The 26,247-nt window shown below is 40.1% G+C and overlaps 3 protein-coding genes across 3 annotated transcripts in view; 2 read left to right on the forward strand and 1 right to left on the reverse strand.

Moving 5' to 3' along the window:
* Nucleotides 1-26,247, reverse strand: part of LOC145449995 (placenta-specific gene 8 protein-like) — a 152,732-nt gene that overhangs the window by 108,197 nt on the left and 18,288 nt on the right. The gene's annotated exons all lie outside the window — the stretch shown is intronic.
* Nucleotides 1-26,247, forward strand: part of LOC145441779 (uncharacterized) — a 97,244-nt gene that overhangs the window by 56,212 nt on the left and 14,785 nt on the right. The gene's annotated exons all lie outside the window — the stretch shown is intronic.
* LOC145438204 (uncharacterized) lies at nucleotides 7,015-22,849 on the forward strand. Its single transcript, XM_080315594.1, has 18 exons — nucleotides 7,015-7,693; nucleotides 9,035-9,205; nucleotides 9,478-9,780; nucleotides 10,857-10,998; nucleotides 11,605-11,656; nucleotides 11,721-11,879; nucleotides 12,093-12,284; nucleotides 12,866-13,072; nucleotides 13,379-13,492; nucleotides 13,555-13,713; nucleotides 13,793-13,902; nucleotides 14,381-14,575; nucleotides 16,390-16,547; nucleotides 18,655-19,034; nucleotides 20,627-20,803; nucleotides 21,202-21,313; nucleotides 22,134-22,211; nucleotides 22,275-22,849. The coding sequence occupies exons 1-18, from the start codon at nucleotides 7,288-7,290 to the stop codon at nucleotides 22,307-22,309; spliced, it is 3,150 nt and encodes a 1,049-aa protein (XP_080171720.1). The 5' UTR covers nucleotides 7,015-7,287; the 3' UTR covers nucleotides 22,310-22,849.

Raw genomic sequence — 26,247 nt, forward strand, 5'->3', positions numbered from 1 at the left:
AAAAGAAGCAATCATCCAAAAGAAAATGGCTCATTTGAAATTAGCTTATCAGTTCAATCGCGAAGTTTTGGAAGATGAGAAATTAATGATTGAACGTAAAACGTCACGATTACGATTGAAGCAAGACTTTGAACTTGCTTGCGTTGAAGCAAGTATTTGGAAATCCTCAGCTAACGTGCACAAGCTACATTCATACTCGCAGAAGAATACTGAAGAAATGGCTGTTTGTCAAGGTACTGCTCTGAAGCAAAGCAGTGTAAATACAGAGAATCCAGTTTCTCCTGCCCTCGTTGGACTTGCTGTGAAAGACCTTGGCAACACTGCACAAGTATTTGTCAATGGGACAAGCAAAGACAAATCTGATGTGAAAGGTCAGGATGTGGAATGTCCAAGTAATTCTGAAGCTGTAGTATTCAATTCCACTGAAGTCGATGTTATCATCGATCCTGTCAATGTGCCACACCCAATTGAAGATTGCATCAATGCAAATACTTGTGTTCAGGACCTTGGTATTTTGAAAGGAAACTATGACAACGTTGAGGACTGTGACACAGAATGTTCTCAAACCACAATGGTTAAATTTGACAGTGCTAGGTCTTGTAAATTTCCTGATATTGGAAAGGCGCTGAAATGTATTCCGGAAGACGTTCTCCATGTGAACAGAGTTGATGATTATATTCCGGAACATACATTGTTGTGTGAACACTCAAGTTGTTCACGTGATGCAAAGTTTGAAGGTGAAACCGAATCACCTAATGCGCATGATGAAGTATCAATACTTCACAAGTCAAGCCATCCTGATCCAACTGGTAATGGTCAGGTAGCAAAGATGCCTGTGCAATTTGTGCAGAGAGAAGTGACAGGAGATCAATTCACATTTGAGAAACGATATTCTCTTGATGCCAATATTGAAAAGTTGATGACACAGGTGTCAATGGATTGCGCATTGGATTCAAAGATTGAAGCATGCTCTCGTTCCATAACTGGTGACGATGGGATTCGCGATGTGAGTGCTAATTTCCAATCGCAATTGTTGAAGGATCCACAAGGGTATTCTGACAGCATTGAGTTTGATGAAGAAGCATCTCTTTATAATGGGGCTTGTCTTCAAGAGCTTGCTCTGTTTGGTAGCATGGACAAATCAATGTTGGAGTTGGCTGCCATTTGGATTGGCACTGACATATTGTCATTATCCTTCTTTTATAAGGAGGTGCAAACCGAAACAGCTTTGGAGACCTTGAAGAAGATTGAGTGTCTGGTGAATGCCATTGTGCGATGTGGATCGAACTCCGATGTCTCCCAAAGAAGAAGAGTGGAACCTTTCCTCATGGAGTTCCAGTTTTTCGTTCGTACTTGGTTGATTGTACAGCCAGTAAACAGATGGTTGTTCGAAAATGTTACTTGAAGACTGTTGATATATTTGAGAGATTTACTGAAGTCTCACCAACCTTTTGAAGAACATTTGACCTATATTGATAGTGACATTGTGGCATGAGTTGATTGGTAATTTGAATTACTTTTCTTTGGCTTGATAATATCTCGTGCTATTAGGTTAAGTCGATGTATTCTCGTAATTCCTACATCTGTGGGGGGGAATGTAACACGAGAAATGGTCAAGTGATTGTGAGCCTCACAGCTCAGTAGTGCCCTCTCTGGTTGGATTTTCCCCTCGTGTCTTGATAGTCACTTGTTGAAGTTTAGTCGCTTTGTTGCTTGTAATATTATTGGATCAGTGATTGAAGTTAGGCTAAATTTGGGGATATAATGTACCATAGGGCATTATTTGTATTGTGTAAGTATTGTATAAGTTTTAGGCCATCATTCAGGTGATTGTATTTTGTTTAGATTGTAAGTTTAGAGCCTAGAGAGTTAACTGTTGTTAACCGCTATTGTGACTATTACCTTGACGTTGACGTGATCTTTCTATGTAGTAAATTTGTTATCCTATTCTGTAATTTGTTGAGTTACATTTGACCGGGTCTCAGGGGTAGGCTCGGATTGTAGGAAGCAAAGAAAGTGAGGTGGTAGTCTCAATTCGAGTTGGCAAGCTACTCGACAAGCCTAAAGTGTTACAGCCAAAACTCTAATCAAGTAAATATAACGAACTATCGTTTGAGCTAGGCAACGACCAAAACGTCCGTTATAACCGTGATTGACCTTACTCATCCAACTGTTTTTCCACAATCCGCAACAAAACATTTCTAAACAGCAAAATGTGTGTATCATTAGGCTATTGGCCATTTAGCATGTAAAATGAGTCTACACAGTAGGATATTTCATCTCAGATGGCCATTCTGTTAACGTGAGCTCTGGAGTTTTACTTGTAATGAAGCCAAACTGCGTCGTGATTTTTCGAATTAAAAGAATACAAATTAGGTTATCCACTATTTTTAGGCTTCGCGGACCCCTTGAAAATGCTTCGCGGACCCCCCCCCCCCCCGGTTGAGAACCACTGGTCTAGCTGGTGCTGCAAGAGCTTGCTGCGAAATAAAATCGGGTATAACACAAAGTCTTCGAGTGAAAATGTGTGCGCTTGTGCGTCTCTCACAGCTACTTCTACAAGTGATGCTGCGACCCAATCACACAGATTTGACGGCACGATGACTAGGCTATCATGTATCGATACCGGTACTCAACAAGCCGGTTGCAGACCATATTGTTGTTGTATTCTAAATGATGAAGAATAACTGGGGAGACGTGCATGCAGTATGCGCAAGCGCATCAACATTAATTATAGAGAAGGTGCAATTGTGTGAGCCCTTCACCGTTTCAAGTAATCAAAATCGTAACTTTACGGCTCATACAGCACACCGAGCCTTCCGAAGCTACCAGCGTGCTACTACCACAACAACACATTAGGCGCTGTGCCAAGAAACATACGTCAGACGATTCTATAATTATAATTGGCTCGAAGAATGAGACTACATGTGGTTTGTAACATTCCGTTTTACACGTAGACAACTTGTATATCGAGTTAACGATTCCCGAGCAAAGATGACGTGATATAGTAATTCCACGCTGTGATAATAAGCAAATACATATCCGGACTCTTCACGAGATCCTCGTCTAAAGGAAACATCTACTTACCCCCACCCAATAGCAACCTAACTAAGAGATCTATCGACTACTCGGGACCTATCATCTGGAATGCATTACCACCACATATCCGTGAATTGCCTTATAATAGATTCAAAAAAGCCCTACTTTATCACCTCTTGTCGTTACACTAACACTGTTGCCCTACCTCGCCCAGACATTGCTTCATTGATCATTTGCCACCATTGTTTAAGTTTTTTTCTATTTTCCTTTAACTAAACATTTCTTTACAGCCAGACTGTTCAGAGTCAAGTGTACCTGTTTGATGCTGGTGTGATCAGACTAGATGACCTTCACGGTCTTATCGATCATTCCTATCTAATACCGAATACTGTGCACGCATATTTTCTGTACCACCATCACTGCCGTTTGTTATGTATTTTGGTTCGATGAAAATAAAGACTCTCTCTCTCTCTCTCTCTCTCTCTTGTTACGTGCACTGTAGTTATCACACGCTACTGCAAACTTCATAATAGGTCGACAAAAATGCTGCTCCAGTCGACGGTGAAAAATTTGAAACTGGAAAATCTGTAAAGCTTCAGCTAACATGCGACTTTACGAAGTGTGCTACCAAATAAAACCTCTCTGAAGTCACCAACCTCCCTCAGCACTACCAATAAATCTAATCACGTAGATTGGGAGAAGATGAAAAATTAAAAGCACTATACGCAATTACCAATATTATAGACAAAATGCAATCACGAATGTGGTCGGTTTCCGCGCTACGTGCGACTACTAATACATATAGCCTACACAGAATCCCTTGTGCAGTAAAATGTGCCAGATCTGGTGGTGGTTAAAAGGCCCGTCGTGAAGGGGATACGCCCCCTAGAAGTTTGGTTTAAGACCCTATGGGGGTGGGGCAAGACCAACGTTTTTGGGGGGAGGGGACGCTGACGAAGCACCGTTTCGACTCTGGGTATGTGGGACATGCAGATTGCAATATTCGGCGTTTGATATGGCCTAAGTTATTGATCACGATAATTGGATGATGTGCAGCCCAGATTTTCGAGCGTGAAGTGATAATTAGTATTTGACGACTCGCAAAAGAGTCATCGAATTTTCTAATGATATACGCTTGCTAGTCCGCACAGTATGTGAAAATGATATGACTCAACCTTCGGTTACGATAGGCTCGGGAGTTCGTGACAATATTGCTTTGGATGTTACTTTGCCCATACGAAAGTATAAGGTACCACGCGCTGACACATCGGAAGTAGCAACGTAATCAGTGTTATGATGAAGTTTAACAGCGCTATTCTTCCGACACGCGTAATCTACACCCGTGGTTTGGGATCATAGATTTACTGGATAGATTACTGGATTACTGGATAGATTTACTGGATTTACTGGAAAGAGTTCAGGGATCAGGGTACCAGAGATCAGGGAAACGAGGTACTTATTGCGCAGACTATAGAGCACGCGTGATAATGTTGCTTTCTTCTGATACTAGGAAACTGTGCGCATAGCGATTACGGTTGGCGACTATAATTTAGAGTCGAATTTAGTAAGTAGGCCTACATGAAATACCGAAAAGGTTAGCATAGATAATTACCTGCCATTTCACGTCGATAGCGCTATTTTCTAGTAAAGGTAAAGAACCTGAATATAAGTGTTTCTCAACCTGGGCTCCACCCCCCGGGGGGCGATTTGAATGTTGAAGGGGACGGAAACGCTCAGGGGTGATATCGGGGGGCGCTGGTCTGAGGGGGCGGTATCGGGGTGCTGACGAAAATGTACTATAAGGACATATTATTTTATAGTAGAACAATAGTTTTATATATTCCTCAATTTTCATTGAAAATTACCATTGGAAAAAAATCTGTCAAATCTTTAAACTTTTCGTCGCGCTCTGCGCGAAATATACACCCAGAATGTCTGCAACATGTTTCCAATAAGCAACGGTTCATTATAATTCATGCAAAATGAATTGTGCGTACTCTTAGATCGCCTATTTCCCGTTAAAACACTTCCGCCACGCTATCTCGGGTTATATTCCTCAAAATGCTTCGATCTGAGTGTTTTATCCTGCGGCGCAGAGCGTGTCGAAATCAAAGAGAGAGTTGCTGTACCACTTCTGAGAGTAAGAGCCCTTTGTGCATCTAAAAAGCTTTGAAGATTCTTGGCAAAAATGATTAACCGAATGCACTTCTATCTGAGAGCTACAAAATTAAATCTTCAGAATATTTATTCATCGTATCGTAAAAAATGATACCGTACAGAGTTGTGATCCACAACCTCACATTAACGATAAATAATATGGGTTGCTTTGTTTGGAATACATTCATGTTAAAGTTAATAACTGCGTGCAGCACTAAATTCAATGTGCGCTACGATCTCTACCACTTTCTCAGTTGATTTAAGTTACACGAAGCAATAAAACAAAACCCTATGCAATGAACTTCGCCGTGTATTGCCAATCGCAGAGGTGAATTCGGGATGTGTAGGCTACATCGGACTCGGATCAGATGGTAGGAGCATGTACCAGATGGTTGCTATAACAACCTTGATTTGATGCTTAATATAGCACATATTGCAATTATTATAACGATAATTTTTCGAGTGGTCCTCGGGTGCGATTGAAGCGCTAAATATTTCCAATCGTGTAAAGTCCTAACTCGAAAAGACCGACCTTTTACTTCGACCTTTTACTCATTTTTTACTACAAACCTTAAAATAAGGTGGGACGCCAGACCTACGCAATTTTTGAAAAGAGACGCTGCACGAAAAAACGTCAAGAACCACTGCTGTGTACATCAATGGCCTTTTAGGCCCTTTGTTAACTCGGGACTTGGAGAACATGAGCATTTTGTGACCATAATAACGCACCATCAATCACTTTATGTAGTACATTCGTATTAGACTTGACTTCAATAGGAAGCTCAGATTTAAAACCAAGAATAGCAATGTCATTTTAGTCGATCTTTGCTAGTTTTCTGATATCGACACGGGCTGGGCAATCGGAATCGGGTATTGGGCTTCAAGTCGAGTCGGGTATTCGAGTTTCGCTCATGATGACGTCACACCAGTATGATTGATGTGGATAGTTGAAATATATACCTTTTATGTCCCCGAAAATATTATACAGCCAGTTCTACAATACATTAAAGATCATTTGATATTTTTCGCCCATACCTATTTCATTGCACTCTATGATAATGATCTGGGATGATTACTACTTCAATGCTATGGGTTGATCCAGAGTTGCAACCAATAAGTCACAAGGTTCCGAGTCACAGGTCAATCTCACTTTTTTAGTTCTGAATCGACACAAGTTGAGTCATTTTCAATTCATCACCGAGTCAAGTCCGAGTCCAAGTCAGTGAGTAGAGAGTCGAGTCGAGTCAAGTCATAGTATCGTGACTCGAGTCCGAGTCCACGTCATTGTGCTCATTGTTCAGTTTTGAGTTCAATCCGGTTTAAACCACGTTTTTCAACTCGAGTGATATAATGACTCGCATTCATAATACTGTAATTTTCGTCGGTCCTAACAGTTTCTGGTGCTATTTCGAAGTATCAGGACTGATAGACGAAATACCAATAATGTGGTGACTTTACAATTCTTCGAAGTCACAATGAAATGTCTGTCTTGGCCGTACTAGTCTCGAGTCATGTGACTTGGTTCGAGTCATGCACATTGACACTAGTACAAGCCGAGTCAGTACACAAATGGACTCGAGTCGAGCCATTTTACGCATTTGAAAAAAATGACTCGAGTCAAGACGAGTCACCAAAAAATCGTGACTCGAGTCATTACAACCCTGTGTTGATCACTACTTCACTGAAATGTCATCTTCACTAAGCTGCGTAACTCATATTACTAGGGGCTTTATATGCTGTCATGTACGGCCTACAGTCATCAACCGTCGACAATACTGTTGAAACTATAATTCTCATTGATTTAACAGTTTTTAGTGTCACGAATCGTACAATTTCAGTGCTCGAACAAATTATCTATCACTATTCGACACGAATAATTAGAATTATTACTCGATTAGGATTCGGACGAATAGAAGTTAAATAACAGGTTCGGAACCGCAAGAGCCACCACCTACGGAAATATTATTGTGAATAATTGTTGCATTGCTGTATTCAGCGCCGGCTCGCATAAAGCTGAATGTTGACATATGTCACTCTAATAAATTACAGAACGATAGAGGTAATCAGTTGGAGCGGTGAAATACGACTGGCATGGACTTGTTGTTTGGAGCCTTTGCTGTTATTTGCCTGATCCCAAGTACCTCTTCCGCCGTTGCCAATTGTATTGAGGGTTGCGACACACTGGCACCTTTACCCGATGGGACTGTTGAAGACGGCGTCAAAGATAGTGGTGTACTTTTGCCGCCCCGCACACTTCAAAATAAGTCCATTATAACTCATACCACCACAGAAGCACCGATAACGAATTCTGAGCTGTTTACGGAAGACTTATATCCCACATCCGCAGATATGGTTGACGATGAAGATGATGCAGCGACACTCGAACTGACTTCGACCACAACCATCACAACTACTAGGCCTACCCCAATCAAGCCAACTAGCAGGACCACAACCACCCCCACGGACAGAACCGAGACCATGAGTACCAGCAGTCAAAGTATGCATAATAAATATATATATACCGGCAGCTAGAAAAAATTATTTATCAGATTTTGCAGCGACTACCAAAGCTAGAGTCAAATTAGCAGTTTCTCGCCATTGAAAAGTGGAATTTGTGTTCTCTTACCCGCAGTCCCGTATATACAAAACTGCAGTTTCATAGGATTTTACTAACTGAAATCCCAGCATACATTATGAATCGCAATTAAAGAACTCATTTATCAACAGCAGCATTTTAAAGGGGCGCTTCGCTCTAAATATGATGTGGTCTCGAATGAAAGATGAAATCGGGAAAAAAAAATTGGCCGTAGCCATTTTCTTTAGAGATCCAAATATTTCTATGGTTTCGCGGCTGCGAGTCGCCGCTGCTTAACCTGTTGCGAAATCGTTGGCATGATATTTTCCTATTCAAGGTGCAATGCGAGTCCGTGCTGTTGCATCATCAGTAAGTGACGTATCATATCTTTTCCACGCACTACCTAAAGAAACGGTGGGAGTAGATTATGGAGGTCGCGTCGAGAAACTGGGTCGAGCAAGTGCAAGCAATGGCATCGTGCCAGCAATTTCGCAACGGATCAAGCAGCGGAGACGCGCACAGAGATGAGCTGATTGGAAATTTCCATGTCCTAATCCAATCCAAATCCGAAAGTTCAAATCCTAATCCTAGTCCTAATCGAGAAAATTTATATATTTCAATCCTAATCCTAATCCGACAAACTTAGAATTCCTCTTAGAAAGCCTACATCTTATGCCTATGATTCTGTAAAAAAAATCGCATAATGAGTGCCAAAGGACACGAGGTACCTTTCATAGGACGAAAAACTTTGTCGGCATTCGCCATTCGCCATCTTTCCGAAAATGATGAAAATATTGATAAACTGATACTGAATCGGTAAATGCAATCCTAATCCCAATCAATAAAAAAAAATCTGAAATCCTAATCCAATCCTAATCCCACAAAATTTCACAAATCCGGTTTTTCCAAGTCCGAATCCTAATCCATGTTCATCTCTGGACGCGCAGCCGCGCAACCGTAGAACTTTATTTATTCAACTGGCGTAGAATGGGGATGGTTAGAGTTTTCTTTTAGCTGCAGTTCCATTAGGGTGGATTTCTGAAGAAAATGGCTGCGGCCAACTTTTTTCCGATTTTATCTTTCATTTGAGACCGCGTCATAATTGGAGCGCAGTCTTCCTTTAAATAAGAGTCATTGGAAACGAATGACTAGGAAAGCAATTATCAGCTGATACATTAGGACCTGATTTAGTCTGGCCCATTGCATCAGGTGATAGTTCCGCTGAATTCCTGATCCATCATCTTGAATCGAAATTATTTTAAGGCAGCAGTCCAGTCTCGATCAGCTCGACAATCAGTAACGTGATCAAGACCTGCGTGCCACCTTGTCGACAGGCCTTTTCTACATGTTACAACTCTGCCGAACGATATTATTGTGGCTGCATGGCAGAATACTTCGAACTCGTGGATTCAAATGGTGCATTTCAATGTGGAAGTAAGTGACTATGATTGGTTCAGAGCAGGGTTTATATTTATGAGGATAGGCCGTATATACAACATTTTTATCGTACTTATCCTTTGATATCAACCTAGAAACCCATCGATTTCGCTTCATCGGCACTGACTTATAGATGATGTTTCCCTACGTGAGCTATCATACACAGTATCGTATTACAATCGTTTAAATTTACGTATACGCCATCTGCTATCTTATCTATACTGCTAGATATGAAGCGTAAGATCTATTCATAAAACTACCATTTGCAGAGCGCTTGCTTTTGAAGCAAAAGTTCGGATTACCGTACAAAGAAGAGTACGCAAACACTAGCTCTACAGAATTCCGAAGAATCGCCGATAACATAACTAAAATCGTCAAAAGAGCGTACGGAGAAATGCCCACCACGGTCAATGTCAAGAAGATCACCCAGGGCTCGGTTGTAGTCTGGTACGAAACCATGCCCGCGAACGGCAGAGAACTTTCTCAGAAAGACATTCAAAGCTTTCACGCCATGGCCGTCAAATCCAATAATTATGGCTTAGGAAATATATCCATCGACGCACCAGAGATAGGTAAGGAATTCTGCATAAAGGAAGGTGGCACTGAAATCCCATCATTTCATGATGGTATATTAAACCGTATGGTGGGGAATTTCTGCTGACTCTGTTACTGAGTATTCAAAACTAGGTTCAGTTCGGTGGACTAGTAATTTTTATTAGTTCAATACGCACCACAAAATTTCCATACAATGAAAAGATAAGAAGGTGTCCACACGACTTGGTCGAAGTCTTAGGAATCAGACACCCACCTGGACCTAGGCGATGTTAAGAGGAGGCATTGCACACTGAATAGAAAGTAAAACAAGATAGTATAGAAAAAGCAAGCGACAAAAATGGGGTGGCATGTCAGGGAAGGAGAGATTGATAGGTCAGGTCGTGGTCCAGGGATCTTGAGGGTGGACTAGTATTCACTACCCTCTTCAATTCCGAGTTATAGTTAATTCGTCTCAGATACTAGTAGCGCATACACGCTCTCGATCAAGTCATCAATCAGTAAGTAATCATGCATGATTTAGAAACTAACGGCTGAATGAGCACGAGTTTCAAGCTGTTGCTCACACCTCGAATAGGCCGGTGTTGCAATACGCTGATGCTGGGAATTTATTGCATATTAGTCCGAGCAAAATGTTGGTTATTGTTTCGGAGAATTTCTTCGGTTAGGAACGTTCGTCTTCGTCCATCTGCGATATCATATCATCACGCCGACTATAGGCTTAGATGTTTGGTCAAGATACGAGTTTTTAATGTCTGTTTTTGGGCAAAACCAGACCTAGAACACTTACGTTTTTACTTACTTAAAATAGCTAGTTCTACTTGTAGTTAAGTAGAAATTTACGGTGTTGCTTTTACTTCTACTTGAGCACCAACGATACTTACTTTAACCACCTTTGGGTGAAAATATATGCATCATCATCTATCATCAAAATTGTCCCCATGACATAAATGGCCGATATAGTAAAAAGCAAATCTCATTCCTTAGGAAAAGTGAAGTCGTGGAATGATAACATATCGATAGAGCCAGATCAGTTATTTCTAAAAAAAATCTATTTTTTTGTATTGCCTCATTCGTAAATATTTTATGTATTCAGTGACAGCCCCTCACATCTGTTTGCCCGATACGGTAAAGACCGATACGATTGAAGGGTTGCGAATTTGGAATTTCGGTGAAAGCAATCCGGGGGATTGGGTTCGCTCGAAAGAAAACTGCGATGACGACGGTAATTATATATAGTATCGCACAACTCACACTCAAGGCTTATGCAATTTCCCCAATCAGCGACATGTACTCGCCGTGATTCCTATCACATTATAGTCTAGATTAGGGGTGACCAATTATTTTATCTGTCGGGCCAAATGTGAAGCAGAAAATACGTTGAAGTGCCGTGATAAAGCTTAGATTATGCTCTGCGGCGTGCAATTCTATTTCTAAATTAAAAGCAGTTAATTATATTGTGACCACATGTTGCTAAGTGGATGCGCTAATATTAGGCTGTGTCACTAGCTCTGTGTGACTTGGTAAAAAGGCCTTGCCGTTTTGTCCGCATCAGACGCATGTATATATTCACTGCATGATTATTCTCATAATGCCGACTCAAATTATATTCCTAAAACACGAAGACGTGCTCGGTACTCGCCATAAACTAAAAAAGACCGGTTCACGGCTGACTTCAGTAAACTAATATTTAGTGCTCCAAATCTTGTGGAAATTTCGGCCTTCAGCCACATCTTTCATTGCCTGACATAACGTCGTTTGTGAGTGAGGATAGCCGCTAATCATGTGCAATGCACTGATTGCATCATTTACGAATTAGGATTTGGAAACGTATGACGTAACAGTTTGAAGCACATTCCTGGCCACAAACAAGATTTGTACTTGAATATGGAAACAGTGACGAAAAAGCTAAATTTATTGACGAAATCGTTGAATATATACATATTCTTTTTCGTGTTAGGAAAATGCATGCCAGTACACAGAAGATTCGCTCACTGACGTCATGACTACTATCAGAACTATATCTTCCAAATATAAGGAATCGACCACCGCCGACGTGGATAAATTTATCGATCTTTATTATAGCATTTCGCAGGACGTTAAACAAGATGAAACTAAGGTAAGCAAGTCTGTAATTGAAGAGCTGAATAAATTGATGACATCCGCTAAATTAGAAAGTTTGTCACTTATCGAACAGGAGAGCTGATCATAAGCCTGCACACCTCAGACCATCCGATACCCTACTCCATACACCCGCTTGTATAAGTTGCAGGGTATTGTCTGCCTCTCATTGGTATTTTGGGAGAAAATGATCAAGAAAATCTGATCTCAGGTTTCAGAATTAGCAATGTACAATATCATATGGGCGACGGATAATCTACGCAAGGCTGTGCACCGTACTGTGGGAGATCAACTTGAGAAAGCCGAAAGTACAAAACTGATCAGATCCTTGGGAATCTTTGCGGACAACATTGCGCTAACACAGAATCTTTTGGATATCACGTCATCGTCGGTGAAATTTCTGGTGAGTATATAACCATTTTGACATGATACCTGAGCACTTGGTAGCAGACACGACTCACTGTCCTTGGGTTAACGATAAACATTGGTCTCTCCAATCAAAAGCTACCGTCGTGATGTTGAAATAAAATTAAAAAAACTACGGACTTCCGTATCGCTGTTTCATAAATCATTGATTCAAACTTTTCACTGAGCAAGATTGCTGTTGATTCTTTTTCGTTATGGTGTTCGTATTGTCGGTATGATCAGCGTTCTAAGTTACTAGACCATAATCTAATATCGATTTCACTTTTCGACACACGCCACCTCATTTTTACCGCTTGTCCTTAAACTGTCATCTATTAGCCTACTCTTCATTCAGTGTGCATGCCTCTTCTTTGCGTCTCGGAACAGGTGGGCTTCGACACCCTCCTATTATTTCATTGTATCGCAATCCTGTGGAGTTTTGATCTGATGAAATTATTAATAAACTGATACTGATATAACTCAAACCCTAAGCAATCAGTAGTACGGTAATTACAAGTCAGCCTTACAACGCACTGATGAATACATTTCAAGCCATTTTGCATTGTCATCGAACTGTAGGCTCAAAAAGTCGACGGCCTATCATCGGTTGAATTTACCGACGCGCCAGCCAGCGTTACCAAAGGAAATAGACGCAACATTACTGCTCGTGTGCCTTGGTCCGCGCTCGGAAAACAGAGAAATAGGTCGCGAAATGCCGTGTTCATCCTGCATCAAGACGCGACACTCTTCCCGAATAGTGACGAAGAGAATTCGGAGATGAGTGAGGTAATTCATCCTTCAAAGCAGCATCGCAAGACTTTGATACAATATGATTAAGCAGAATTGAAAAGTCCGCACATCGTAAACTCACTTAGCCTATGTTTCCAAACTACAGCTAGACCAGTTCGAGAGTACAGCTACCTTTGGCTACAAAGTGTTTCATACTACGACTGCTTCATTACAACTGTCGGCATATAAATGTTTGGTAGTTGCTGTTGCTGACGATAATCCATGACGAGTACCAGCCGAAAATACTCGGGTTTATTTTAATTAGTCTGTTGCTAATACGTGATAGCTTCATATATTGTTCAGGTACTCAGCATCCAGATTACAAACACAACGCTACAAAACCTTCCGGAGCCCATCAGCATATCATTTCCGCTTTCCAAGCAGATATCCGGCAAAAACGAAGTCATGGTATCTTCGGTAACATGAAACTTAATATCAACCTCGAGCTTCGTAGTTTTAACTATAATGATTATCAACAGGCGAGTGCAAGTGGATGCAGTTACAACACCCAGCGGTGTACATTTCTCGAAGTTGAAACTGGGAATTGGAAATATAGCGGCTGTGAAACGCAATACGGAGACACGCCGGAATATGTCACGTGTAGTTGTAATCACGCGACCAATTTTGCTGTGTTAGTGGTAAGAAACTTTCATTATGACCATGAATTGTATGCAAGATAGAAATAATACTGCGACTACAAGTGAAATTTGGATTCAGAAAACAAACAACGTCCAAAACAGTTACGTCTTGCATATTGTCGGGAAGATTGGATGCACTTTGTCAATCGTTGGGTTGTTGTTGACGATTTTCACATACTTATATTTTAGGTAAGTCGTTTCTATGTTATTGACGCTAATTGGTCCGTCGATTTCATATTTCTGTAGCCGAATGATGCTACTTTACCGAATCAAAATTGTTGTAGTCGAGCTAAAAATGTTAGGAGTCATTATATTTTGACTAAAAAGTGAATCATTAAGTATTTTATGCCCATTTTGCCTAAAAAACTGAAAACTGTGCTATAGAAGTAAAAGCATTCATTACTGATCAGAGGTGTCCAAAATAGCCATCGTTGGCATTCAAGTAGAGGTGTAGAAGTAGCGTTGTAAATTTCCACTCAAGTACAAGTACATACTTCGAAGCAAGTAAAAAAGTAAATATTTTCGCCCTAGTTTTGCCTAAAATTCCGAAAGCTGTGCGAAGTAGAAGTAGAAGTAGAAATATTTCGCTACTGACCACCTCTGCTACTAATATTACACATATCGCATCTCCCACTTTTCTAGATTTTTAGAACAGATATATTTTCAGGTCTCTCCGAAAAAATAAGTTGAACCAGGTCCATTTACACCTGTGCTCCTCGTTGCTGGTCGGTTACCTGACATTTCTGGCCGGAGTGGAGAGACCGCGCGCTTACATTCCATGTCTCGTGGTTACTGCTGTCCTGCAATTCTCGTTCCTTTCAGCATGGGGGTGGATGATCACAGAATTTTACGTCATGTACAGGTTAGGGTTATGTTATACATGCTTGTGGTTGACTATACCCAGGATTGTAACCAAGTCGCAAGGTCCCGAGTCAAAAGTCAATATTACTCCTATAGTTTTTACTCGAGTCAAGTCGAGTCATTTCCAATTCCCCTCCGAGTCAAGTCCGAGTCCAAGCTATGAAACAGACGGTCGAGTCCGAGTCATAGTGTCGAGATTCGATTCTGAGTCATAATCAACGTGTTCACTGTTCAGTTTCGAGCTCAGGTCATGTTCTACCGATTTCTTTTGCAACTGTGCTTTGGTGACATCGAGTGCCTCGCATTTGTAATGCTGTGATTTTCTCACTCTTAACAGTTTAGGGTCCTATTTTAGTATAACTTCTAATAGACGAAATTAGAATAGTGTGGTAACTTTACTATGATTCGAAGTTACGATGAAATGCCTGTCTTGACCGTTTGAGTCTCGAGTCTTGGTCGACTAATCATGACTATAGGCATAGAGCACCAGTCAAATCAATACACGAATAGACTCATATCGACTCGACTCACAACAAAACGCGAATCGAGTCCTTGCAACCCTCACAAAAACTTAAATATAGTCAGGTCACTGATCGTTTCAATTTCGCTTATGGTTCGGTCCTACATCCTTTTCCGGCGTCAGACGAAGGTCAAGTTACGCCAAGAGACACGCGGTCTATTTAATTTGGCATTCACGGCATGTTGCTGGTGCTTTACTTAGTACCCTGTGAAACCAAAACACAATACCGTGTGCTTCTGGGAAATGCGAATGCTGAAGAAAACATCGCGTTTGTATTTCTGCTGAATATCGATATCTGTTGTAGGCCTACTACATCCGGGAATGGTCAATGCATTCAATGGCGTATCTAATTACATGGACAATTAAATAAGGAGCAAATTTGTAGTTGCGACGCGAGGTCCTTTCCAGCTCAACAAAGTTTAATAATATGACTCTCGCTAAATAAAAACGCCGGGATTTTGTCTAAATTATTCCGATATATAATGAGCAAATTCATCCTTGACAATATAGTAGGGAAGAATAAGTACTTTAATTTCATGATTATTCGAGTTACGGTTTGCTTCAGTGCAAAATCAATATTTGGTAATCAAGTAGAGGAAAATTAGTTAAGCAGGCTAATGACTGGTTATCATCTAGGTTCAGCATTATAACCAAGTTTCAGGGTTCCGCTTCCGAGTCACAAGTAGAGTCTTACTTTTATAGTTTTGACTTCAGTCAAGTCGAGTCATACCACCGAGCCAAGTACAAGGGGACGAGTACGAGTCATATTGTTGAGACTCGAATACGAGTCCAAGTCATTGTGTTGAGTGTTCAGTGTTCACTATCGAGTTCAAGTCAGGTTTAACTCAGTCTTTTTTAATCTTTTTAGTGATATCCATGGCCTCTCATTCCTAATATACTAATTATCTTTCTCTTAACTTGTTTTTTTTTCAAACAGAAAAAGACAGTTTTGTGACTATGGTTCAAGCATCAGTCCTGATACGCGAGACTTAATTCGTATATCATATAGAATGTCTTGAGTCATGTGACTTGGTCGCGTCATGCGCAATGACTCGAGTGCATATTTCATTTTGAAGAAAACGACTCTCGTGTTAAGTCAAGTCCCCGAAAATTGCAACTCGAGTCATTACGACCCTATGGCTGGGTTACTGACGTGCCGATCACGTGGATATGCCATCAAATGCCAGCAAGTCACATTTATATGGGTGTTTGTAACGTTAATATAGTACCGTGTGAGTGTATAACGGCAATGCTCGGTTGGATTTTGTTTCCTAACGTTTCTATTAAATTTTAAGGAAATTCATTCGGGTGTTCGAGGACATCCACGGACGGTTTGTGTTTAAAGCCAGTATTCTGGTGTATGCCGCTTCACTGACGACCACCGCCATTACGTTCGTAATTGCTTTCACTGTCGGCGATGGTGTCGATGGTTGGATTCCGTCTAAGAACAACGGTTCGTATTTGTTTTGTTCTTAAAGTCTAATACAAACGATAGTTCTATGAGACAATATAGTAGGGTTAACATATGTTCTCCTTTGGGAGGATTTGTCCTGTTTTCTCAAGAAATGTAAACTGTCCTCCGAGGACGCCCACATACCCTCCTTTTTCGCAATCCATCTCACTTTATAGCTTTGAGAGTCATGAGATCGTAAAGAGACAACTAAAAATGTCATTATAGACGTGAAATCCGGATTTCGGCGGTAATGTTGACTAAAAAGATGTAAAATAAGGCCAGCTTTTACCGTTAATACGTGGGGAAGGGTATTTCAGGAGTTGGGCCGGAAAATGAGCTTTTTTATTATTAGTCAACCCGTCAATAGAAGCAGTGAAATTTCCAGATTTCCCGTATTATTCAATGCTACTTCATCTTTTGTGACTTGTGAAAAGTGTCCTCTATTCCCGATATCAGAATATGTTAACCCTAATATATATAGCTATAGGGATAGCGAGGGTATCAGTAGTCTACCTTGGTTGATCTATAGATCACATAGTTTGATGAGCACACTTTTTCAAAATTTTCAGACTTAGAATGCTGGAGTAAAATCCTGAAAAATGGTCTCAACGTCGTGGTCGGTTGACTAAAAAACAAGGTCATCTTTCCGGCTCAAATCCCGAATTATCGGCTTTCAGTAAGATTATCCGTTGGTTGACTAAAAAAAGGTCATTTTTTTGGCTCGAGTTCCGAAAACCCCGTCGGACCGTTACTTGGCCACTGATTTCCTATATCTCAACACAAATTCTCAAAAAAGAACACATTTAGGCGTCCTCCGAGGACACTTTCAAAAAAGTAAAAAAAGAGGACAAATCCTCCTAAAAGAGGAAGAATGGCAACTCTATGCTACACTATTACGAGGAAGCGTCAGACATATATTCATGGAGTGAAAATAGAATCCACGAATTGTTCGAATTAAATTCAGAGGTGTTCAGCAGAGATGAGCGGATTTGGAATTTGGAATTTGGAATTTGGAATGTCTTAATCCAATTCAAATCCGAAATTTCAAATCCAAACCAAAACTTTTATATATTCAAATCCGTGTCTAATCCTAGTCCGATTCTAACTTGAAATTCAGAAAAAATGCTAATAAATGCAAGAAAGCAATTAGAAATTTTTCTTTCATAACCAAATATCTTCTAAATTTAAGATGACTTAGCATAGGGCTGCCCCTCTCATGTTTATTGGCCATAGTGAAGTACATCAATAACTGATCTGACTAAAGTTTGACGTCATTCCCCAGAAAATCGATAAATCCAATCCTCATCCTAATCCATTCTGAAAAAAATCTCTAATCCTAATCCAATCCAAATCCGACAAACTTTCACAAATCCTAATCCTAATCCATGCTCATCTATGGTGTTCAGCAGAGAAGCACCTTCACTTTTCCGAAGTAGGCAAGTAGGTTTTGCTCTACTAACTTATGCGGTTATGTTTTTTTAGACGACTTCCAACAGTTTTCAGAATTTCGAGGCTACATTAGACCTAGAACACTCACGTTTTTAGTTGCACTTGACAACGAAGTTAGTCAAAGTATAGCCATTGCTGATACTCAAATAGAAGTCGACGGAATGTCGTACCGCTCTCAAATTAAGTAGAAAAAGTGATCGTTTATGCATGCTCCTTTCTAAAAAACGGAAGGCTAGCAGAATGGAAAGTAGTTTAAAATCAGGCAAAACCTACTTGAGTACTCAGAGAAAGTAGAAGTAACTCGTTACTGACCAACTCTGCGTGACTATCTATACTTTTACTTTTACTTGTACTTGTGTAAGACTTTTGTACTTTACTTCTGCATCTATACTTGAGTACCGGCCATGACTACTTTGACCACCCCTCATTAAATCGCCGATACCAACAGGATGATATGTCTACTGCATTGTTACCGTCAATATAAGTGTCAATTAGAAACTTCGTATAAGCCTCTGGACACTCTGCTGAACGCAATTAATTATTAGTAAGAGGCTTGAAACACTTTTAAATTCGGTGTCAAGCCCATCGTGTTACCATAGTTGTAAAAGAAAATAACCGGTTGACAGGATTTCATGACAGGGGATGCTGTATTTTCCAGATCCAATGTGCTGGAAATCATCTTACGCGGGTGACAGGCTCTGTTGGCTGCACTCGTATGCGTTGTATTTCGGGTTTCTGGTGCCTGTTGGGATTATGTTCGCAATCAATTTCGTGGGGTTCATAATAATCATGCACAAGATCAATCGGAAAAGGCCGAACGTAAGATTCAATTCCATCGTACGCATGCCAACAAGTCGCACAAGTAAAATGAGATTCTCAAATCATACTTCTCATGTAGGCTGTATAACGTCTCATGTGAAATCTCCTGTGAGATGTCATTGTTATGACATCTTCCATATTCAAATTTGTCAATATGAACATTTTGTTTACTGCGATATTGACGTTATAAAACTAGCCTGCTTAAAATGGCAGTTCAGTATTTAATGCTTGACCCATGTGGTGTTATACCCGAAACCAAAACCTTAGACCTACCCGGAGCACACATTCTCAAGTATTGAATGGTCAGATCTCACATGTAAGACATATGCCGTGTAAAACACGGACCATGTAACACAGTGTGGCATACAGTACGAATTAATAGAGAGATGTTCAAGTTCATTGTTGTTGGTGGTTAATATTCACTATATATAGCAGGGTTGCATTTAAAACAACCGGTGTTTTAAAACACTTTGTTTGAAACATGTTTTAAACAGTGTTTTAAACGAATGACTTTCTGTTTCTGTTGTTGTTTCGTTGTCTAATTATGCCATAATTGTGTAAATATGTCAGAAAAACCATGTAATATGAGCCTACGGACGATTTGCCCCCCAAATAGTCGACATATACGATGTGGGGTGGCTGGAACCCTCGAAATCATCGGCGGTTAAACAGTTTTAGCACGTAGATATAGATCATTGGTAAAGAATTGCTGGGTGTTCAGATGATGATGAACGCCGACCGTGAAACGCTGCACAACGATGTAGTCCTGGCTAAAGATATTTTTGGTCTGTTTATGACAGTGGTCGGAAGCCCTTTTCGTTGAATGGACCATATTGACCCTATGATTTCACTTGTCAATGTCAATCCACTGTGACGTCACAATTAAATATTCGTGACGTCATGGCTAGAAAACAAACAAACAAAAAACAAAAAACAACATGTTTTAAACAAGGGCCTTGTTTTAAACATGCTTGTTTTAAATTGCTTTTTGTTTTAAATGCAACCCTAATTCATAGTGTATCGACATCTATGGTCAAATTGGTCAGTTTACGCTAAACCGATTTTCTCATTATGATCCCTGAGCTGCTAACCCTTAGCACGGCCCACTTTCGTTCAAGTTTCTTTCATACGACACCGAATATGCGATTTGGAGCCTAGATAAAACTGTAGCACTTATGCATGGATTTGCACTCTTACCTAGAACCATTGGTTTCACACCCAGCTTCTGGGGGGCTTCGCACCCCAGACGCCCCTTTGGCTATTCGCTTTTTGACGCTATTTGACCTGTAGCATTTTCAGGAAAACCATAGATTGGGTTAGAATTAAAATTAGAGCTTAGAAACATTTCACAAATTAAACTAGAATTACATTACCGCCATTTTGCTCTGATTAGCCTAATAATTAAACTACTAGAACTTTCTATAGTTTCACCACGTCATTTGATATGTGTGAGCGGTTATTATTGGGCGGTCCTACGTTTTAAAACAGACCTCGCTCAGCTCTACCGGTAAATCTGATTACGTGAGCAGAGAGAGGATCAAAATTGATAGCAATATATATGTAATTCCCGATCATATTGCCCGATTCAATCATGAATTACTGAAATTTTTCGCGCGTGGCGCGTCTAGGCGGGAAAAGCTGTCTCACTAAACGGACACCCAATGGAGATGGTCAACTGTAGGCCTATCGTGAAAAACGAGCCGAGCTCGGTGTACAGACATTTGCCATTCCCATAAACTCTGGCTTGACATGAACTGAGTTTGATTCTTGTTGTAATTCTCATTAATCCGAAATTTAAATATCTATCCAAGTTTTTGAGAAGCCAAGCCGTTAAAGACCCAGTATTGAAGGATCAGCTGATCCGTGTGTTTCTGATATCGAGTTTGCTCGGCGTGACTTGGATGTTCGCCGTGCCCCTCACGCTTTCCGAAGATGAGATCGTAAACGAAACGTTCAGCTGGCTATTCTCTATCGGAAACGCATTCCAGGTATATTCATAGAGTTAAGATACGTGCGAGTCATGTGTTACGTACACAGTTTTGTACATCACGACTCCAGAGGGGTCCATAACGAAGTATTTCTACTTCTTTGGAGCAATCCAGATCGGTTTTGCTATTATTATCACTGTTGACTAACGTGGTCATGTTTGACAACTACTTCCGCTTCCTCTTGAACCGTTTTTATGCAAAACTACATACTTTTTACAGTTTGAACTTCGAAAAGTAAAAAATAGTTTTGGGTCAGTTTTTATAACTTTCACGAGTGAAATTTTCGTAGGAAACTCGTGAAATAGCTCCTGCAAATGAGTTATGAGTAGCATTTTTCTCTTATTCCTGCGAATACACAGTTCACATGTGAATACTCATGGTACTGATATCTGTTGCAGGGTATTACTATCTTCACCCTGTTCTGTTTGCGTCGAAACGACGTGAAGCAGTTGTGGATAGCTCAATTCGGCGTCTGCTGCAAGTACGACATAATGAAAAAGTCGAAATCAGGTAACTGCATCTAGAGTGCACCGCTTCTACGCTTGTCTTGAGCATGGTTACAAAGCCAAGCTATATTATTCCGAATTTGAAGATTTCCTCGTGAATTTAATGCGGTTGTTACCGACTGTTCTACAGACAATTTAGGGTTGTTCAAACATAAATTTTTTCGTATTTTACTGACACTAATTATACTTACTGATACCAATGTAATAAAGAATTATTCGTGACATTGTGTTAGGTTGCCTCTAAATAAAAGTCGCTACACATCGAATTAAGCTCCCTTTCAACTCGTAGGAGTGCAGTTGTGAGGGTAAAAAATGGATCTGTTTAAAAAAATAAAACTTTTATATTTTTTTCAATTTTATTGGTAGCCCCATGGAATTGTCATGTTCTCTACCATAACAATGCATAACGATGCAACCCGTTAGGCTATTGGATTTGAAGAAATAGATTATCTACCATGGCAAATTCTATCATTTAGCTATGCTGCTCCAATGCCTTCGCTTCTACGGGTTGGAATTGGAATTGAGCCAAATTTTTTATGCATTTTTTTAGACAACGCAACAATTGCATAGGGTAACCAATAAATTTGAAAAAAAAAAACTTTTTTTTAATCTTGGAGCTCCACTTTCGGTGGTTGGAATACGTAAAATTCGATATACGGCGTTTTATTCACGCAACCTAACAATTTTATCAAATAACCAGTAAAATTTAAAATAAAGTTCTTTTTGAACAACCCTAACAGACCAGAGCATTTAGGATCACTATTAGTATTTTCTTACTTGTAATATCATTTTCACACCCCTTAAATACCTATATCCTTGTCCAGCTACTTCTTCGACATACGACACGGGCGGAACCCTTCCGTCAACAGCACCTTCCCAAAGCAAGATCAGAGTGAAAAAAGGTAATTGTCCTTGATTACAGTATTATCATATAGGTCGAACTAACGGGTTTTCGTCACGTTCAGATAAAATCGACATGGCAAGTTTACAATCCGGATGAGGATTGCCATTAATCTCTCAAGCAAGATCCCATGGGAGATGTATAGCAAAATAACACATTGCGGCTTACTTTTCAAAATAAGTTCTGTCCCGCAAGACTGTTCCCGTCAGCGGCGCACCGTTACATTCCTCTTTTAGAAATACAGTTATTCGCATCATTGCGGAGTAGTAGACATGACTTAAACATCGTTTGGTATACAATGGTTTTCTATATTTGAAAGCTATGGTTTTCATGACTTATTGCCTTTGAAGCGCCCTAGCCTCTTGATTTGTATAGTGCGACGCCATATTTTTGTTTGCCAGTCGCCATCGCAATCGCAACATTGATATAATACTTTCCCCTCCAGATGGCGAGATAGCACAGTAGTGTGACCCACAGCGGCAGCACCAATAACGGTTGCGGATTCGAGCCCGACCGAAAGAGGGAAAGAGTCTTTATTTTCATCCAACCAAAATACATAATAAATGTCAGTGATGGTGGTACAGAAAATATGCATGCACAGTATTCGGTTATCGGAATCCCTTCCCCATAGTGTTGGAGGTTTATTATTATTCGAACGTAAACTGAACATTAACCAGGCAAAGCTACGTTCTAATCTAACTGATGTTCACTTGCAGTCTTTACTAAGGGTTTCCACGGCCGAAATGCAGCCAGAGTTCAAATAACTTGTTGACAACTTTGATTGGCCACAGACATTTGATTATCTTCAGCGGCTATGTTGAAGTATTATACATTAGGTTAAGAAAACAATCAATCACGTTCTTGTCTCTATGCTTTAAACTTATAGATTACATTAAATACGATTTGTTACGTGTATAGGTCTATAAATACGTGAATATCGATTAGGTTAAGTAATCCGGCCCGCCAAGTAGCCTACTTCATTTTCACAAAGCAGGCCGGCCGACTGGAGAAGTTGCCCGCCTCTGGTCAAAAATATAATAAGAAGCCCATCTTTATGAAATTTTGGTCGTGAAAAGTACCGATATCATGCATATAGAACTTTAAGCATTGGAGAATCAGGAATCAGAGTTGGGAATACGCTTCATACATTATAATTTAATACCCCTTTCTGGAAGGTGGGTAACTTTATATGCAAATAGCATGGAGAGTCGTGATCTATTGGAATTTCCAATTAAATTTATCAAGTTTACAGCTTCCATTGTAAGTCGAGTATTTCAATATAGAATAAGACTCGCAAATTATTTATCAAATAGTATATAAGGTTGATTTGTTATAATTCAGGCAGTGAACCGATATTTTATGAAGATAAACCACTGGTCACGGGGACAGGGTACCCATACAATGGTACACTTCGAATTGAACCATAGGCGTACTCGCAACGATGTATGCTACATGGGTTCGTGGCGTACCTATACTAGGGTTGCCATACGTCCAGAATTTCAAGGACATGTCCACACAACACGCAACATTAGTTTTGAGCAGATTTATGCTACTTGAGGTTTTTCTTAGCGCTGCGCGCGAATTAGTATCACGTATATTGATGTTAATATGGGGACTAACCGCCCCCGCCAAAACTGCCATCAAATATAAATAGAAAAAAACCTTCATTTAGGCTACTTCAAATCGAAATTTGATACACCGAAAACTGATTGCAAAACTATAAAAAATTTCTGCTCGTGGTCTAGGAACAATCCAAAATCAGACTTGAATGTTGCATTGTAACGGAGTTTGGTATTGTGACGCAACCATGCAGTCTGGGAGCAGGTGAGAAGTAGCACAAATCGGCCATTGTAGCGCAACCAATTGAGTATTCACACTCTCGCTCTCGTCCGCGCTTGCTCCTGAGCTGCTCAGATGGCGTGGTTGCATCACAATACCAAACTCCGTTACAATGCAACGTTCGGGGCTGATTTTGGGGGACTCCAGGACCGCGAGCAGAACAAAATTTATATTTTCGCAATCAGTATCTTTCGATAGATAGCCTACCCGTTTTATCAAATTTAATGCTCGGCAAGCCGGTCAAAAATGACAGTCAAATTGCCTTTGGCCAAATAGAAAGTGTGACGTAGACTAACCAACAGACAGCTATAGCATGTAAATGTAGATTTTTGGTACGGAATGGGTGTAGTGATGATGATGAGTGAGGTATTATTCATCTGAACCAATTACTCCAGACCAGAAAATATTGACTCAAGTGTCAAAAATTTCGTTTTTTTCGAATTATTCCGGGGATTCGCGTCGTAGTTCAACGTCACTTCAGGTATGTTAGGAGACATAACTAGCGGACAGACTTGGTCAACTAGAAAATTTTCAGCTTTTTCGAATAAGATTAGAATTGGAATTAGAGATTCACAATTTCTCCAAATTAGAATAGAATTAGAATTAGAGCTAGACAGCTTTTTCCAAATTAGATGAGAATTAAAATTAGGGCTTCACAGCTTTTTCCATTTTAGATTAAAATTAGAATTACTGAATTCGGAAAAATTTTGAAATTAAATGAAATTGTGAATCAGTAATAAATATAGAAAAAAGTTCAGTTGATATCAAATCACAGTGTATAGTCTCATCACCATGAGAATGATTAACGTCTGTATACCAAGCTTTGCTCGTCTTGCACTATACCAGGGGTCATCAACACGCGGCCCGCGAGGTCATATTTTGCAGCCAGCGATCTGATATGTGAATTTGGAAGAACGCGAATAATGATCAATGCACATCACAACATTCATCATCATGGCGCAAATAACATGATTAGAGAGAGAGAGTCTTTATTTTCATTCAACCAAAATACATAACACACGGCAGTGATGGTGGTACAGAAAATATGCTTGCACAGTATTCGCTATTAGATAGGAATGATCGATAATACCTTGAAGGTCATCTAGTCTGATCACACCAGAACCAAACAGGTAAACTTGATTCTAAACAGTCTGGCTGTAAAAAAGGTTACAGTAGTTAAAAAAATAAAATGGAAGAAAAATTAAACGATGGTAGCAAATGATCAATAAAGCAACGTCTGGGCGAGGTAGGGCAACAGTGTTAGTGTAACGGCAAGAGGTGATCAAGTAGGACTTTTTTGAATATATTATAAGGAAATTCACGGATGTGTGGTGGTAATGCATTCCAGATGATAGGTCCCGAGTAGTCGATAGATCTCTTAGTTAGGTTGCTATTGGGTGGAGGTAAGTAGATAATTCCTTTAGACGAGTATCTCGTGTAGTGGGAGTGGACATTTCTGGAAGACATGAAAAAGTCATCAAACACAGGAGGCAAACTATTGGGAAATATTTGTGAATGACTTTTGATACTTCGAAGCGATATAGTTTGTCAACTTTCAAAAAATTCGGTGCTTAGGCGATAAGCGTCACAATTGTTCAGTAGCACAAACTAACAAGCTACCATGCCAGCATGGCTAATATGCGTCGCACGATATATACCACTTCTGTACGGTGTAAGTAATGCGATGGCGCCCTGGCACTGGAATTCCATGTGCGAGAGGAATATTCTTGTTAACTTGCTGCAAAATGCCGCGGTCAAATAGGCATTTGAAGGAAAACAAATAATTAGATTAGAATTAAAATTAGAGCATAGGAACACTTCAGAAATTAGATTAGAATTATAATTAGAGCATAAGAACAATTCAGAAATTAGATTAGAATTAGAATTAGAGCATAGCAACATTTTACAAATTAGATTAGAATTCGATTACTGGGATTTCACTCTAATTTACTGAAATTAGACAACTAGAATTATCTAGTTGTCCAAGTCTGCTAGCGGATGCGCACTCAGAATATCAAGGCGATCTCTCCACCCTACAAGCGGCGAGGTCAATTGTTACATTTGTCCCTAGTTTTATTCGTCCACGGTCCTCCCTAGTGTCCTTTGTAATCTGAGCCCAACAATATAGAGATGCGAACAGCAGAGGGAAATGATGCGCGCCATAAAGAAATACCACTTTGTAATCGTGTTCTCCACAT

Source organism: Botryllus schlosseri, chromosome 1 (assembly GCF_051294905.1).
Source record: "Botryllus schlosseri isolate E-star chromosome 1, Bs_hap1, whole genome shotgun sequence".
NCBI lineage: Eukaryota > Metazoa > Chordata > Ascidiacea > Stolidobranchia > Styelidae > Botryllus > Botryllus schlosseri.